Genomic DNA, 18,706 nt, shown 5'->3' on the forward strand with positions numbered 1-18,706 from the left:
TTTTTCCTAGTTTCAATTTTTTATAAATCATTTATTTTCTTCAAGAATTAGTTAAGATATTGCACAGGGCAAAAAACTTTCCTCACAGTCAAATGAACATTAACTTTGGCTGACTGTGGAAAGTCTGTAGCAGAAATAATACCTTCGTAATGAACTACTTCATGTGCTGCCACTCAAGAATTAATCTGATACATTGTGTATGTGTACCATATATTATCACATGCTCACCCGCATCCATCCTCCAACGTGATACCCCATATGTTCAGCCATAATTTACAAAGGACTGGATTTAGGACTTTTTAGAAGGAAATAGCAACAGACACAGCTAACACTTATGTACTGTAAGCAAAAGGGTATAGCCACATTCTTTCAAATCAAACCTGCATCAGCTCTGTTTGTGTTAGACAAATATCAGCATACTATCAAACTGTAGAATAGAATGCATTACCATTTACAATATAAAACTTAATCCCAAGCAGACTAAACTTTAAAATAACAAGATGATTTTTGCAAATTACTCAACTCTACAGAAATTTTTGACGGTAGTTTATTAAAGAGTTAGTGTATCATAACCGAAAAGAACTACACATAATCTCATTGGTTTTCCAGCCATATTTTTATATTCGTACTAGAAAGTATTTTAAATTTTACACACTCTGCTTCATCCTTTAAAGAAACAGTGCACCAGGTTTTCACTGTTTACTATGAAACATTTCTCCAAACTACATGGAATTGCACTTGAGATTCATGTGTTAAATAAATGTACCAATATATGCATTTAAATTCACACTTCACTTCATAACTTCATATTGTAGAACAGGAAATTGAAGTAGGCCAACTCCATAGTCACTTTTTGTGTGCACCAACAAGCTGGATATATGCCAAGTGTTACATGACAATTAACATTTATCTATGCTAATAAATGTGAATTTCTTTGTTAGTATAATTCCTACAATGCTTCAAGTAGCATACTTCCCACTTTTTGTTAAGGGCAAAAATAGATCCTTTCCCCCTCCACCAGGACAGTAAAACGTAGCCAAGCCTTGGCCCAGCTGAAGAGCTGGGTTGCCTGGCTCAGTTCTATTGCCTCACAATCAGGTGTTTATTAATAGCTCACATACTACTACAACTTTCTCCATATTAAAAGCCCAATGTATTATACCCCAATGAAAATTAAAAAATGTTTATCTGATTTATAAGACATTCATGTAAGTTGTATGAGCCCAATAACTCCTCTAGGTTATGAATATCAGTAGGTATGATCTCTCTCAATAAAGTAATATAATACATTAAGAGTTGAATCGAAACATATATGAATCATGTTCACACTAAGGAATATTATTCTTGGAATTAAGCCCTATGAAGCAATCTAAGCAAAGGAAACTCTCCATAGCAGACTCATTTCAAATTGAGCAATCTCATTAATAATGACCAACAAGGCCAGAAAAGTTAGGCAACTTAAGAGGAACAAAAATCAGTGTTACTGTGGTTCCAGAAATATTTAATTTCGTAGAAACATTTATTACATTATATTGCACAGACAAATTTCAGGACAATCTTTCATATCAAATTTTATGAAATGGCATTATAAAATAGTTATTTTGAATGGTTTTCTTCTTACAGTTCACGAAATTGTGAGCGAGAAGAAAGAGCAACGACGAAGATTATTTCGGGATTACTAATTATTCCCTTCAAAGGAAATTCCCATAATAAAGGTTTGGCTAATCAATTGAACACATGGGAAATGTTTATGATCCCGTAGCCGCATAACTGGGCCAAGTATATAAGCCGAAAAGTAACTATGTCGCGATGGGGTCAGTAGTAATATAAAGGAAACATACAAGGTAGAAACCACACAGGCGACAACAGCTGCAACAATTTGAGGAATTCCAAATGCATTAAATATCGTTTGGAGTGTCAATAAAACACGGGTACACTTAGAAAACATTCAGCTGCTGCAAATACAAAAGCAATGTGGTGACGCTGAGGGGTCATTAGACTACCCCGGCATCTAAGGCAGTAATCAATCTTGTACAGAGAAAACTCTTTTTCCCAGGTGAAACTGGTCTACTTTGTCAATTACATATTATTACGTACTGAACAAAACAGAGAAGTACGGTAAGTGTCGAAATTCTATCAAGTTCAAGGTATTTTTAGCAAGCCAACACAATGTGCTTGTCTCTCGCACATGTAAAACAATGCCGGTGGGCATGCTGCGTGCTCTGCTCTGACGCGCAGCATATCTGCTGATAGCTCTCGTAACGCATAGTAGTATTGCTGCAAGTTTTTAAATGTTGTTGAGGTGTACTAGCATCTGTCACCACTGATTAAAGCGAAATTCCGTTCATTAAATCGCACCATACTCGCTGATGCCAGATGGCAGATTCTCACCTTTTTTTCTTCTTTTCTCCTTCCGCTTCCTTGGTTGCACATCCCCTGACATTATTAACTGCTACTAACGCAATTGTTTCACTAGGGCTGAAACACTGTTCCAACAATCCTCACTTCGTCATTTCTTTCGCTTTTGGCGTTCGCCGAGCATGTAGCCAAAGATTACTATTTATAGAGCAACGATAGTTGTACGAATAGTAAACTGCATTTTCGTGAACACTTCGACTGATATCAATTGGTGTTCTTTAATATTAAATACAGGAATGTGCATAAATTTCAGAATCCATTTAAATTGGTCTGTGTACATAAAATTCAGTTTTGAATTTGCTATCAAAATTTTTTTTTGCAAAAATTGGATTTATCGCAAGTAACTTTCTTTCTGCAATGCTATTTCTACCAATTTTGTAATCAGTTAGAGCTTTTACAGTAATTTGTATTCACTTAAACCTAGAAACAACGTTTTCATGATCGGGAAACGGAAGAAAGACTTAAAACAAAGATCATCTATGCACGGACAGCAGGAGTCAGGTTGTAGGGGGATAATGTTGTGTTTATATTTCCATTGTGTGACAAGATAATGTGTGGGGTGGATGCAACAGGTGAAATGAGAGTATTTCGCATGGGGATGTTTATTCACGAATTTGACTGATTAGTGTCATGGGAATTTGTACGCGGAGATATTTTCTACTGACAATATGCATTTTACAATTGGTAAGTGAAAGTATGTAACAACCGTAGCTCTGTTAAGTGGTGAATACGTGTTGAGTAATTAATAAAATATTGCTAGAGCCGTATGTCTGTTTAAGTATTTGCAAGATAACGCACAGCTATTAGAAAAGCTTGTGGCTATATAGTTTGTTGACCGTAACATTTTGATAAAGTGTCTTGTCCCTTTTTGACGTTATGACTCATCTAATACCTATTAAAACACTTGTTTGTGTTATGATTATGCGTCCTTTGTACAGAGTTTTTCTGGTTCATATTTCTAATGTTTTATTTCTTAACTATTATGCTAGGTGAAATTAATAGTAGTCTGTTCTTTTCCTTCGAGCTAAATTATGGGCACCCAAAATTTCCAGTTTTTATTTCTCCTGTGGTTCAAATCAATACAATCACTTGCACATTTGATATGATATTTCAGTACAATGTACACATACAAGTAAAATGCAGTACACGTAACAAACAGTATTTCTGTATTTGGTACATGAAACGATAGGCTAAACGAAAATATTACTTTAAACATGTCAGCTTTACTTAAAAAGCTAACACATAAGAAGACCACAGCTGTGTAATCGGCAACCATGTGCAGTGAGAAAGAACATATGTCAAGAGAAATAAAATTTTGTTTCCAGAAAGTCAGCAACAGAATACAAACTGAGGTTTCATAGAAGTTGTTATAGTTTGTATGTATCTGCCTTCTGGATGGCGATTGTTTATTTTTATTTACATGCCTTTAACTTTCTATGCATTCTGTAGTTTGGTGATGTGTGTTATGATTTTTATTTGCATTTTGTTTTTTATGTCATAGGGCTAATAATGCGGATCTTTTATAGATTCCAAGTGTTCTAGGTTAAAACATGCTTACTCTGTTATATAAATGCACAGCAGTTTGGATGTTCTAGTCTGTTTTCCATATATTCCTTTCCTTGTCAATTCTACAAAACAGCACCCATTAAAAAAAAACACACACACATAATTTTTAGTATTATTCTGTATCTCCATATATTAAATGCTTCACTTTCCTTCTTTCCCATTTTCGCACATTTTGTGATTCACTTCCACACAATGTTTTGCTGCAGATGTACATTCTAACTAAGAACTTGCTTCCTCAAATTAAGACATCTGTTTTGTTGAGGAATGGCCTCTAGAATGTAGGGTGCATACAATGTTGGTGGAATGTCAAGCAAGTGGTTCCAGGGCTAGGAAAGAAAATGGAAGAATGGAGAGATTATGAAAAAAATGTGTGTAGGTATGAATGATGAAAGTTAGAAGAATAAAGACTGTACTCCTGAAATCTGCCCGGGTGAAAAGTACTAGAATATGTTTGGAGAATGAATAGGACTTGAATAAAGGCATATACTAATTGCTTGCTACAAACATCTCCACTTTGAGTGCAAGTTTCCTGTGAGCCCCTATGGAGATGTCCACATAAAGTAATATCTATATCAGTTTCATTGTCCATTTTCAGTAAATGTTAAACATGCCACTGCCATCTCCCTGCTTTGACCCACAACAACATTAAAATAAATCACTCATTGAAATCTAGCTTTTGTTAAATATTTGCCACATTCTCTTGGCACACCTTTTCTGTTTGCAACCAAGTTGTAATCTTCTAAATGAGTCTGTTTGTTCATGTTTTTGCAGCCATCAAATGACTGTTATCCAAAGGATGATGGTACATGCATTTTCTTAGCTTCATAAGATAGCCTAATAATTCTTTGGCACCAGTGGCCAGCCTTCTGGAAAGCTAATGTCTACAAATAGAAACTGGTTGTTATAGTATCTTTGATAATGCTAGCCACAGTCACCAAACAAACATTATAAGTGAAAACACTACAAATAGTGAATAATATTCTGGGCTCATTGTATATTTGGTCATAACTCGATTCTGCGATATATTTGTGCAAATCAAAATATTTGATACTTCCTCTCCATTTAGTTTACTGGCAAATAAATCTTAAGTCTACGTCTACATGCAGTGGACAATTGTTTGTTGAATGTGTTGTGATCTTGGAGGTCGTAATTTTGCCTCTAAACAATGTAGTCAGCATCACTAGCATAATAGGCTTAGGTTTTAACTAACCCGAGTTTCTCCTGGCATATACAATGTTCAAAATACTTATGGGAATGCGGCCAGGTGATGTCATAGACAACTGCCTATATTGAATAGGTGACCACCCTGTCATTTTCAAGACAAAACTGCGAACTTGTGTAAGTTGCTTGAAGGAAGGTTTTAACATATTATATAGTTATCTCTTTATCAGAGATATTGTACTGTATTCCTTCTGTGAACAATACTATCCACTCTTCCAATTCTCATTAAGTGAAAATTATTTTCCATAAACTCTCAGAAAAATTATATATTAGTCAGTCACCATCATCAGTTTCCACTCCAGAGCTTGGATGTGGTTCTCAAATACTCTCCACTTGTTTGTGCACTTACCATTCTATGCTGGGGCTATATCCCAGCTGTGATTTCTCTCCCTTCTATATCCTCGCCCATTTGGTCCAGCCATCTACTCCTTGGTCTTCCTACCAGTCATCCAGTAATCACTCTGGTATGTAGCCATTGTTTTGCTATCCTTCCCTCATCCAATTATTTGACTTAGGCAAACCATCTCAAATGGGCATATTTTTGCCAAGGATGTGTGAACTCTACCTTTTTTCCCTTATTTTTCATTTCTTACCATGTTCTTCCTACCTTCCTGGAGCATAGTTTGTAAGAACTCCATTTCTGCACTCGCAGTTTGTTGTCTACCTATTTGGTTGTTGTGCAGGTTTCTAGGCCATATGTTATTATGGGGATAAATAATGACTGAAGGAGAGTCTGTGTTTTGATCTTAAGGGGACTAGTTTATTCCAGAGCAGATTCCAAACTTGAAATGATGCACAAAAGATATTTTTAGCAGTACGCTGTTTCCAGCTTTCTCATTCTGCCAGACAGTTGGCATTTAAACAGTTCTTGATCTAAATCTGTACTTATCCTGTGCAAACCACTGCGAGGTACATGGCAGGGAGTACGTCCCATTGTACCAGTTATTTTCTTCCTGTTCCATTCACATATGGAGTGAGGAAGAATTAATAACCTTTCTTGGGATGGTTTACATAGAGTTTAAAGAGTCTTCCAGTTTATTCCCTTCAGTATCTCTGTGACAGTCTCCCACAGATTAAACAAACCTGTGAACATTCGTGCTGCCCTTCTCTGTATACATTCAATATGCCCTGTTAGTCCCATACACTTGAGCAATATTCTAGGATGGGCCACAAGAATGATTTGTAAGCAATCTCATTAGTAGCTGATTGTGCATCCTCAGTATTCTACTAATAAACCAAACCTGCTTCACCCACAAGTGAACCTATGTGATCGTTTCATTTCATATCCCTACAAGGTGTTAAACACAGGTATGTGTAAAGTGCAAAATATTACATCCCTGAATATTTAAAGGAAGTTGTCAATCTCTGCAACACTTTGAAATATTACCAAGATCTGATTGAATATTTATGCAGATTCTTTCAGACTGTACTTCATGATAGATAACTGCATCATCTGCAAAATGCCTGATTTTTACTATTAATATTGTCTGCAAGTTCATTAATATAAAACATAAACAGCAAGGGTCTCAACACACTTCCCTGGGGCACACCCAAAGTTACTTCTAAACCTGATGACTCTCCATCCAAGATAACATGCTGAGTCCTCCTTACCAAAAAGTCCTCAATCCAGTTGCACATTTCACTTTATTTTACTATTAACATTGTCAGCAAGGTCATTAATGTGAAACATAAACAGCAAGGGTCCCAACACACTTCCTTCGGACTCACCCGAAGTTACTTCTACATCTGATGACCCTCCATCCGAGGTAACATGCTGCATCCTCCCTACCAAAAAGTCATAAACCCAGTCACAAATTTCACTAAATCCAGTCACAAATTTCACTTGATACCCCATACGATCCTACTTTTATGTAAACCTTTTGGTACTTAGTCAAATGCTTTTTAGAAATTGAGAAGTACTGCATATACCTGACTGCCATGATCCACGGCTTTCAGGGTGTCATGTGAGAAAAGTGAGAGCTGGGTTTCACATCATTTATGTTTCAAAAATCCATGCTGGTTGGCATGGAGGAAGTCATTCTGTTTGAGATACCTTATGTTTGAGCTGAGAATATGCTCTAAGATTCTACAAGAAGTCAATGTCAAGGATAACGGATGCTAGTTTTGTGGATCTCTTTTTGTATCGCTTCTACTACCCTTCTTGTAGATAGGTGTGATCTGTGCTCTTTTACAAGAACTGGATATGGTTTTTTTTGTTCGAGGGATCTATGATTGATTATAGTTAGAAAAGGGGCTAACTCGGCGACAAATTCAGTAAAGACTGTAACAAGGCTTACATGGCACCTTGGAGCTGTGTACAGTTTTAACAATTTCAGCTGTTTCTCAGCACCACTGACACTGATACTTATTTCATTCATCCTTTCTGTGGTACAAGGATTAAATTGGGCCATTTCTCCTGGGATTTCCTTTGTAAAGGAACAGCATTGCATCTTGTGCTTTGCTACCCTCAATTGCAGTTTCTGTCTCATTCACTAAGGACTGGACACTCTTTGGTGCCACAAACTTGATTTAGTTATTGTTAATCTGTGCTCTTTGAGGTGCCCATTCCATATTTGTGAGTAACCACATTTAAAACTTCCTGCATTTATCTTTCTATTGATGATAATTTGTGGTTGTAGAACCATTGTTTCATGTTGTGAATTTATTACTTCAGCTCTTGTAAGCCACAAGCTGGTGTCTTTTTCGGTGTGTAACATTATTTCTGATGAATAATAATAGGTATAAACTAATTATATTATGTTTACATTAAAAACGAAGTTCCTCTTGGCCAAAACTTTATGCTTGTGCTGTGTTATTGTTTCAGGTTTCAACAGTTGAACGTCAAGTTTTCGACTTCTTGGGTTACATGTGGGCACCAATTCTTGCAAATTTTTTTCATATAATATTTGTGATATTTGGATTTTTTGGTGCTTTTCAGTACAGATCGAAGTATCTTATAACGGTAAGTCACATTGTTTAATTTTTGCTTTCTGTCCACACACACACACACACACACACACACACACACACACACACACACATTCACATTCTGCCATTTTCTTAAATTAATTAGGAAAGACGTTGTAATGCTGCCTGTGGAAAGGCCATTGCTGATTTTCGTCACCTGAGCTTTTACTCTTCTCTATGACAACAGTGTTGACATTAAATTCTTATATTAATTACAACAGTGCAGGTTTAAATTGCTTTGTAGGCTTCAGATATTGAGATTTAGCTAGACGGTCATTATGGTGAACATCGCCACCAGAGAGAGAGATTAATCAGCTTGATGCAGATGGTTATTACTCCATGAAACGGTAACATGTGGCTACAGAACCTCATCTCTGGACATATGAGCATCTACAGATTTGCTGTGACATCTACTAAAGGTGTTGAGAACAGCACATCTGTTCAGCATACCACTTTCCGAAAGCAGGATACTATCACAAGCATACTGTACTGTTTCCACAATGTGTCTGTTATTATTGATGTGTTGGCAGAAGAGCCAACACCGTGTAGCTAGAGGAGGCCGAAATGCACGCGTTTAATTACACGCTGACTGGCGTGAGGTCTGGAACAGTTAAGGGAATTAATAGTAGCAAATAAAGTACGTAGTTGATATAATACTTCACTTTAATCCACAATTGGTGTACATCGCTCCTGATGGTACATGTTATAATCTCAATATCAAATGCTATGGTGCCTTGCTAGGTCGTAGCAAATGACGTAGCTGAAGGCTATGCTAACTATCGTCTCGGCAAATGAGAGCGTAGTTGTCAGTGATCCATCTCTGGCTAAGTCGGCTGTACAACTGGGGCGAGTGCTAGAAAGTCTCTCTAGACCTGCCGTGTGGCGGCGCTCGGTCTGCAATTACTGACAGTGGCGACCCGCGGGTCCGTCGTATACTAGCGGACCGCGGCCGATTTAAAAGCTACCACCTAGCAAGTGTGGTGTCTGGCGGTGACACCACAATTATAGTAAACACTACTTTTCTTCCAGTTGCCACCCCCATCTCCCCTATCCCCTCATAGGTCTCACAGTTTTTTTGAGAATACAGAACTGGAAAACATAAGGTCCTAACCTTTCCCATGTCACAAATCTAATGTTCGACTATTCTTTTATTCCCCCATGCAGTGTTATGTGATGGATAGGTTGCTATTCCCACATAGAGGAGGCAATGGGTTGCAGACAAGATTGTTAAAATAGTTAGTTACAAGAATGTAAGTGAAGTCTTCCTTCTGGGGTAGGGAAAAACACACACACACAATTCACACTTATAAGGTCACTGTATGTGGGTACTGGGGACCGACTGCAGGCTTCCTCATTGTGCCCATCTGTGACTCAAGGCCTCATCTGTGTGGCAAGGTGCAGTCTAGCCTTTTCATAATATCATCAGAAAGAAAACTATACCTGGGCTGCTGAAACATGTCACTTCAAGGTCACTCCCTAAGTGGTGTAGAGTTGGTAGTACAACTAACAAACAAGTGAGGAACCGGAGGCTCCGTGTCTTCTGAACCAATAACAGCACCGAACAAAAGCCGGTTCCGGCATCGACGCTACCACGTTGCCGGTTTCTGTGTAAACATTGTATTATGTTAGTGCATGAATGCCTGCTGTTGTTGTGTTACCACCATGATTGCAGTTTTTGTTTGTTAAACAATGTCACCAAAACACTGTTGTTCACCAAGCGACAATCCGTTGCACCGTGGAGTGTCATTAAAAAGTCAGGCTTTGGAATTGCTACGGAGGACACGTGAGTTTTACAAGTAAGTAAAAGAATTTGTTTCTGTTCATGGGCATGCGTCGATACCTGCCGATAAAGTTTTAGAGCATACCACGAAAACTCTAAGACTCGGTGGAAGAACAGTTATAAGGAAGTAAACAGTGTGGAAGAAAGCCCCTGTGGAAGAAACAGTGTGTTTTTAAGTACTCTGGGCAAGAAAAAAAAAGCAGCCTCGTCCTGTTACAGATATTGATTCTTTCCAATCCAATGCAATTCGTCACACATATACGGATACTATAAAAGGAAAGAATACCTACAATAGCGAAGTTGCTAATTTCATTAAAGAAAGGGAACTTTTCTCAGGGGGGAAAACGTCACTTAAGATGATATTAAAAAGTATTGGCATCCATTTTAAAAAGTTAGATGGACGAAAACTGTTACTAGAAAAAGCTGATGTCGTTGCAGCTTGTACCATTTTCTTACACAAAATTGTAGGAAAGGCCATACACTCAGTCATTTGGTTAGACGAAACCTGGGTCAACGCTGGAGAATCAGTTGAGAAATGCAGGATCTTCAAACGGCTTTGTGTCTGAAGGACTTCTAGTTTTTCCATCGAAAAAAACCGGTGACTATCATGAGGATATGGACCACTCACGGTTTCTGCAGTGGTTTAAAAATTTGTTGCTCCAGTTTAATGTTCCAACAGTTTTTGTGATGGACAATGCACGATACCATTCCATGATTTTAGATAAAACTCCAACCACTAGTGACCGTAAAAGAAACTGTGGTGCAGTGGTTGCAGGCGAGAGACATTGCTGTGGATATGAACATGACAAAGCTGCTGTTATACCCGCTCGTGAAACAAACTAAGCCTGTGACACCTAAATACATTGTAGATGAAATTGCCAGCAAACAGGATCACTTGGTAATTAGGCTACTGCCTTATCACTGCCATTTTAATCCAATTTAATTGGTTTGGAGCGAAGTGAATGCATACATTAGAAGTAACAAGACTTTTAGTATAACAAAAGTGGAGAGACTGCTATGTGAAGGTCTTGCTACTGTAGACGCTACCTCAAGGAGGAAAAAAGTAGACCATGTTGCTAAACTGATAAGAGAAGCACGTACTATAGATGGTATTATAAATGAAAACGAACAATTAATGATTTCTCTTGATGATGATGATGATGATGATGATGATGATGATGATGACAAAGAAAAAAGTTTTGGTGCCGATTCCGATGATAGTGAAGAAGAACTGGATGGAATTGCGCAATTGACATCGTAAATTGGTGAGTGTAAATGTATACAGAACTAATTCTTTTTCTTTCTGAGTGTGGATAGCGTGTTATTTGGTATGCTTAGATTTACATTATTATACAATGTTTTACATGCAGCTTTACTGTAACAATTTGGAACGACTTTTATAGATATTGTCTTTAACTTCTGGTGTTTTTATTTCCCAGTTTCATATACCATCTACCGCTTAGTCTCCGTCTTCATTCTCTCCATTGTTAGGAAAATGTACTTTGTTGCACTTATGTATAAACGTTGATTGTTACTTACATTTACAAAACGTACTTCAGAGTTGTGGGCGTGTGCGGTGGCAGCTATTGCAACCTAGCAGTTGCAGTGTAGCCAACCACACGTGAGCTATCAAGTGACATGTTTCACCAGCCCGGGTATAGATTTCAATGCAAAGACCTAAAACCTGACAGCATCCCCCTCTTTGATCATGCCATGGGGATGAGAGCCAGACAAGAAGAAATGGAACAGACAATTTTCACAGTTCTTGATATATTCCGGAACTGATAGACAGTCTTCTGCAACAAAAAAGCCATCGTTTTCCACTGAAAATATTGAGGGTAAGTTTGGAGAGGCCACTGAAATTGAGAATATGAGAAGTGGATCATTGATGGTAAAAACTTTGAAAGCTAACCAGTCACATGCACTTCAGGCTTGTGACAAGCTTGCAAATACATCAGTCACCATGAGTCCTCATAACAAAATTGAAGGAATTGATGGTATTAACTTCCATCGGGACCTAACATCACAAACGGATGAAGAACTGCATGCAAACTTAGAGCTGTGCTGAAAACATTTTGTTCACCACATTCAGAACAAACTCGAGGAGAATAGGTTGTACACTGGTCCATTTATCCCAGTCATCAGTTAAAATCTTCTACTTGAGAAGGTTAAGGCTACATTGATAGGTGTGATGTTAAACCCTGTTTCCTGTCACCTGAGAGAGAAATTAGTTGCCTGAGGTTGAGTTGTGTGTTCACCCAGTGTACTGTGGGCATGCTGTAAGGCATCAAATGCAAGAGCAACCATGTGAGCAACTGCTTTCATGTGTAAACTGCCCCAGAAAGTCACACCTTTACCTCCTTTTCATACCTAATGACTTTTTAAAATTACTTGATAGTTGACGTCTGTCACTTTCGTGTTACGGTTTTTTGCCATGTCGGCTGCCGGCTACCCCGCTCACTCGTAGGTGACCGACAAACACAGCAAGTCACTTCACAAATGCTGTTAATGTGTAACACAGGGTAATGTTGGAAGTGGCCGCCACAAGGCATGTTAGAAATGCGAAATGCTCTGTTAACAGCTGATTTGAAGTGATCAGTAATTGAACTGTGGTAGGAGACACATTTTGTAGCCCTGAATTTAAACTCGTGTCCTAAGCTAACCACAGCCTTGTGATGTGTAATGTATCCGAGAAAGTGGTGGTTAGCAGTATGTGGCAGAACTAAATTCACAATCACTTTCTTCATGTCTGTTAAAGCTAACCTCTAAAAACAAACTCAAGACACAAAAAGTTAAGTTTCAGCGCTAAAAGCCAACTATAAGCTCTTGTTATAATTTGTTACTTGAAACTATCCACTCGCTGGCCATGTGAGCTGCCACATTACAAACCATTGAGCAGTCGTCGTTGGTACTTGGCTGCAGATTATACGAGGATGAGTCAAATGAAAACCTTAAATTTGTAATTACAAATTGAAATATCATGCAGTTATCCTGAAGGTTGGTAAACATGCAGAATGGCCTGTAGGTGGCAGCATAGTGCAGACGCACACATACCATCGTAGTGTCAGTATAAAGATGGCCGCCCCACTCGCGACTTGCACCAGGGAAGAACAGCATTCTGTTATTCGGTTTTTGCGTAGTGAAGGTGTGAAACCTGTTGAAATTCATCAATGAATGAAGGTTCAGTACGGTGATGCATGTTTCTCACAGAAGCAGGTCTAAGAATGGAGTAGGAAGTTAGCAGATGATGCTCCTCGTCCAGGTGAGGCACAATGAGTTGTGACTCCACAGAACATTGCAGCAGTTGAAGCCATAGTGAAGGAAAACTGCCGAGTGACACTGAATGATATGTTTACAGATTAGTCATGGGTCAGCGCACCACATTGTGCATGCTCTGCTCCAGTTTCACAAAGTGTCTGCAAGTTCGGTGTCACTGCAGCTGACTCCTGAAATGAGAGAACAACGTGTTGATGCTTGTGAAGAACTTCTTCGGCACTTTGAACGAGAAGGTGATGGCTTCCTTGCAAGAATCGTTACTGGGTACGAAACCCGGGTTCACTTCCACCAACCAGAAACGAAGAGAGCGAGCAAGGAATGGCGCCATTCCTCATCACCTAAACCAAAGAAGTTTCGAACAGAACCATCAGCAGGGAAGGTTATGCTGTCTCTCTTTTGGGATGAAAAAGGTGTCATTTTGGAACATTACATGCCTAGAGGGACCACTGTCACCAGTTCATCATACACAGATCTCCTAAAAAATCATCTGCAGCCTGCAATCAAATCAAAGCGACGTAGATTGCTATCAGCAGGTGTCCTTTTGCAACGTGACAATGCAAGGCCCCACACTGCCTGTAAAACAGTTGCAACAATCACAGACCTGCATTCTGAGTGTCTTCCTCATCCACCACACTCACCAGACCATGCCCCCAAGTGATTTCCATATGTTTGGACCACTCAAAGTCGCAATGGGAGGAAAGAAGTTACATTCTGATGAAGAGGTATGTCACGCAGTTCATGAGTGGTTGTGCGGACTACCAAAAGAATTTTTTTTCTAAGGAATTTATCCACTTTGTAAGCACTGGAGGACTTGCATTGAGTGTGGGGGAGATTTTGTTGAAAAGTGATACAGCTTTGTACCACTTCTGCACAATAAATAATATTTTAAAAAAATATTTTTGGTTTCATTTGACTCACCCTCGAAGATGGCACAGGTAGATTCCTAAAAAAAAAGTAATATGTAGAAAAATAAGAGCAAATAAAAAAGTCAGTACAATGTTGAAAATGACATAGTAAAGGATTATAACTAAGAAATACATTTAAACCGATTACTTCAGTAAAAATGATCACTCTTTTGATTCGCTTCAGAAATAAAAAAATTTCACGATGTTTGATGAGCTTTGAACTTATGACTTTCAACGTGGCAGATTAATATGCTAACAATTCTGCTAAAGTACAACACTTTCCAAGTCATTATATATTTACTGTGATCACTCATTTCAATGAAGAATTGCAGCCTTCAAAAACTTGATTTCCCACAATGTCTTAACAAAGCTTATCCAATGTAAGCCAATCGTTGTAATTATAATAACAGCGTATGTGATACTGAATCGCATCTTGTACAAAAGTATCCAATAGTGTTTAGTTACTGCTGTGTGTATGAAATGTGTGTTTCATTAGCGTCGTTAGGTGTATATGTTGTTTGGGTGTGGTCATAATGTATGATGAAATTTGAAGTGAAGATGCCAGACCCATGATTTGGGATCCAAACACATCAAGAAAGAATGCCAGACAGGGAATTGGAAGTGAGCCGGCCAATTGTTGTGACAGTTCGGCAGCAGTGAATGGTTTGGGTGACATTGAATGCTGTGACTGTAGGAAACCAGTTCCAATGCTTGAAGTGTCAATTATCAAGCAATTTATATCAGACTACAGTACAATGATAAGGTCTCAAACAAATTATTAACCCTAGCAACATGCTAAAGCCCATTCTCTGGTTCAGAGAAATGATGTAGCTTCCTCACCCCCCCCAAATCCTTATTACTCTTGGTGACCACCTCACTGGCACAGCTGGACACGCCTCGATTTCCTCCGGCGTCATCAGACATAACGCCTGCCACAGTGTCCCATCCAAGAAGGAAACAGATGCACATCCTAATCCCAACCACTGGCTGAAAGAGCCAGAAGTCATGAGTCATAGACAGAAATGTCCTCTTCTGTCCCAGAAAAAAAGTCCCATTAACCAAAACGTCAAAGTGTCAAAAAGGAAAAATCGGAAGTGAACCTGGATTGGGCAGTACCAGTGGATCCAGTCCTCATTCCTCTATGAATACTGATGTAGGACCACACCCTAAAGTGGAACTTTAACCACTAGAAAAGTAAGCTGTACTTCCTTTACCATTTGATGCTATTCTGGACCGAAATCTGACATTCTTAAAATGGAATTGTAATATATACAATCACCACCTGACTGAATCCTGCAAGCTCATATTAAAAACTGTAATGCGTACTGTAAAAATTGTGCTAATATTAATAGAGTATCTGGAGGCATATACATGCTCATACATTTGGATATCTTCAGCAAGCAAGTGTCCCTCAGTACTGCATTTAGCTGTGGTAGGCATTGTTCATCTGTCTGTAACAATATCTTCTTTCCCACAAACAGGATGTATCTTTGACAAACTGATGGACAAGTGGAACATCTGCCACCACACCTCAATCTACAACAGACTTAAATGCCCTCAGTCCTCTGAGGATCAGCAGAAATATTTAACAATGTCCAAGTAACAGATTAATTACATTCTGAGCTTTAACTCAGCCAGTTTAACTGTGGAAATCTACTACTCTTTAGTACAGCCCTTAGGACATACTCTGCGATAGATATTAAACTATGCAATCCGGGCATCTCACCTTTGATCCAGTGGAACACCCACAAGGTCATCTGTGACAGTGACCACTCCTTCCCAAACCACAGATCCTTTTAGATTGCAAGCTCATGATGAAATCTTCCAACATATCATTTTCCACTCGGCAAGTACAGCAGTAGAATTCAGCTAATCAGAGATAGTGCACTATCTATCTCAGTGCCGAGGTACATTACCATGGCTGGGCAGAATCCACAATCAGGTGATAAAACAACATAAAGGAGAGAGCTTAACACGTATCATTGAAACTTTTAACCATATATGCAAGAGGGGGTTTTCTCCTACCACTGGCAAGAAAGTACCATAGTACTCCCTCTGAAGAAAGGGAAGAACTCGCACCTATTACACAGCTGTAGACCAATAAGCCTGACAGATTGTGCAAGCCATTTGAAATAATGATAAACTGGCAATTTGTGTGGTGCCTTGAGTCACATAGGCTCCTATTTCCATAATAATGAGACTTCTGTGAACTCTGACACACCACTGGTCATCTGGTGTGCTTGGTCTGTGCAATTAGAGATGCATTTGCACATTTCTACCCATTAATCACTGTGTTCTGTGGACTAGACCTAGCATCTGACACCACCATCATATCCTTTCCACATTTTGCAGATGGGCTTTCTGTGGCCACTAGCTGGTAGTTATCAAGAAATTCATATTTCTGCTACTCTTCAGTGTCTGGACTGGAGCTAACCAGAGCAAATGACATATACAAGATAAGTGTTTCACAGGAATTGCACCAGAGTATCGCAGTCTTCGCCATCACAGTCAATGGGCTAGCATGTGTTGTGGGCACCATGGTCTCACCAGCTCTATAAATAGGCTATTTCTACCTACACTACAGTGCCACATCAATGCATGCTGCTGAACGCCAGCTCCAGAGAGCTATTCAAAAGGCACAAGACTGGGTCCAGAAACATGACCATGAATTCTCTCCATCAAAAACTCGAATCATGTATTTCTGTAGGCTTAGTACAGCCAATCCTCATCCTGTGGTCTAACTGAATAATCAGGTACCACAACTGGCTGAATAACACCACCTCCAGAGTCTTCTCATGAAAAGCAAACTGACACTGTTGTCACATGTATACCAACTGAAAATAACTGCATGATGCCCAACATGCTATGGTTCCTCAGTAGCATCAACTGGTAACAGATCACACAGTTCTCAAAAGATTTTACATGTCATTAGTGCCCTCATATTTGAACTTAGTGTCTTGCGTATGGATCCACAGCTCCGTCAGTATTACACTTGCTCAACCCTGTCCACCAGAGTAGCATGAGGCAGTGACTGGAGTTTTTCGCAAGAGCTGCATCAAAGTCTTCTAGCAGAGGCTATAGTCCCACTATGGAGAGTCCAGCACAAACTTCTACTCTCAGATTATACAGTAACAGTTCTCCAGATGCCCAATCACCTGTGTCACTCATTTATTTTTCACCACCAACTGTAAAGGCTCTTTACAATCCAACCCAGAGCAGGCAACCAGCATGGATGTGATTGAATGCTCTGAGGAACAACCTCCAACTTTCTGTGCTGGTATGTACAAGATTAGCTGTTTCACTCAGTTCTCAGTGACTACCCCAACTCTCAAACTATCTGCACTGAGGCTCCTGAATTAACAGCTGAGTGGCTTTTGGTTTTGTTTACAGCTGTGGCTCTGAAAAATTCTCTACCGAAAATGCTCTGCCCATGCCAACGTGAGTGAGTAGTTATGAAATTGGACTCCTCCTTAAATTTCTTCTCACAGAAAATGAGACAGCCATCAAATGAACCCTGCATTTTATAAGAAAATGCTGTCGTTATAATAAACTATGCTGGTATAATAGGGGATGAGCATAAAGTGACCACCCGCCCCCTCCCCCGGAGTTTCAGCCTGAGGTGGCCCCCAACCTGGCTCCCCACCCCCAAACCCACACCCCTGTACTTCAACATTAACATAATATCTGATGGCCAGGCATCCTACTTGTCACCCTACACATTGGATCTGCTCTGACATTGCCACAGCAACTTGTGGTGTCATGAACAGAAAACCATCATCTCTTTCCTTAGCATCATTGACAACTTTTAAGCATTTGGTCATCGAAGGGACTATTAACATTGCAGTTTGGTCCCATAAAACAACAACAACAACAACAACAACAGACAGCTGACCAATGGAATATGTACCATATTGCTCTGCCAGGAGGAACAACTGGCAAGCTCTTACCGCCAAAGCAATTTTTTAAGGGAATCCCAAGGAGTGGTGAAAGATGTTATTGCCAGTATTATATATCCCCATTTCTTCACCCCCTCCCAACCCCACCTCCCTCACACTGGAAACCTGTGCCATATCTGTCAGAAGAAATAGCTGCAACTCTCAAGAGTGTGCAGAAGACGCTAAAATGACAGAAATGATATACTTCTACAGGACATTTAATTACATTTAAAGGACTTTGAGTGAAGGTGTGGTTTTTGATAAAGAACTAAAAGTAATTGTGCTGGGAACAGTCTGTATTATCTATGAGAGTGTGCATCCTTTTGTCTAGAGTATTTGCAGCCACAACAGTTATCAGCACCTCTGTCAACAGTGATACTCATAGTGATACCCCTGCAATGACTGAACATTTCATGACACACTTTTCCAAAGATTCTGCATGCAGCAACCACCATTTCCTGACTCATAAATTCTGGTGGCATAAAATGATATATCTTTCCATGTGCAACACCTGCAATCGTACATTCAGTGAATGGAAGCTCTGGAGAGCTTTTAGCAGGGTGTAGATATCTCCTGGACCCAATAAAATACACAACCAAGACCTTTAACACCTTTTAATGACATATTTAAAACACACA

General features: G+C 39.3%; 2 protein-coding genes across 11 annotated transcripts in view; one reads left to right on the forward strand and one right to left on the reverse strand.

Annotated features, from left to right (window-relative positions):
* Window positions 1-2,566, reverse strand: part of LOC126180425 (uncharacterized protein DDB_G0283697-like) — a 221,079-nt gene extending 218,513 nt beyond the window's left edge. For 4 of the 9 annotated variants that reach the window (XM_049924693.1, XM_049924694.1, XM_049924692.1 and 1 more), the window contains exon 1: window positions 2,392-2,561. In XM_049924693.1, the coding sequence (XP_049780650.1) occupies window positions 2,392-2,443 (52 nt within the window). In that variant the 5' untranslated portion in view covers window positions 2,444-2,561. Of the gene's footprint in view, window positions 1-2,391 lie in introns of all 9 variants that reach the window. The other 5 variants (XM_049924699.1, XM_049924695.1, XM_049924700.1 and 2 more) reach the window with 2 other exon arrangements.
* A 227-nt stretch (window positions 2,567-2,793) lies between these two features.
* Window positions 2,794-18,706, forward strand: part of LOC126180522 (uncharacterized) — an 89,504-nt gene continuing 73,591 nt past the window's right edge. Inside the window, exons 1-2 of one of the 2 annotated variants that reach the window (XM_049924702.1) lie at window positions 2,794-3,102; window positions 8,030-8,167. In XM_049924702.1, the coding sequence (XP_049780659.1) occupies window positions 3,049-3,102; window positions 8,030-8,167 (192 nt within the window). In that variant the 5' untranslated portion in view covers window positions 2,794-3,048. The remainder of the gene's footprint in view (window positions 3,103-8,029; window positions 8,168-18,706) is intronic. The other variant, XM_049924701.1, reaches the window with a different exon arrangement.

This window comes from Schistocerca cancellata, chromosome 1, assembly GCF_023864275.1.
Source record: "Schistocerca cancellata isolate TAMUIC-IGC-003103 chromosome 1, iqSchCanc2.1, whole genome shotgun sequence".
NCBI classification, from domain to species: domain Eukaryota; kingdom Metazoa; phylum Arthropoda; class Insecta; order Orthoptera; family Acrididae; genus Schistocerca; species Schistocerca cancellata.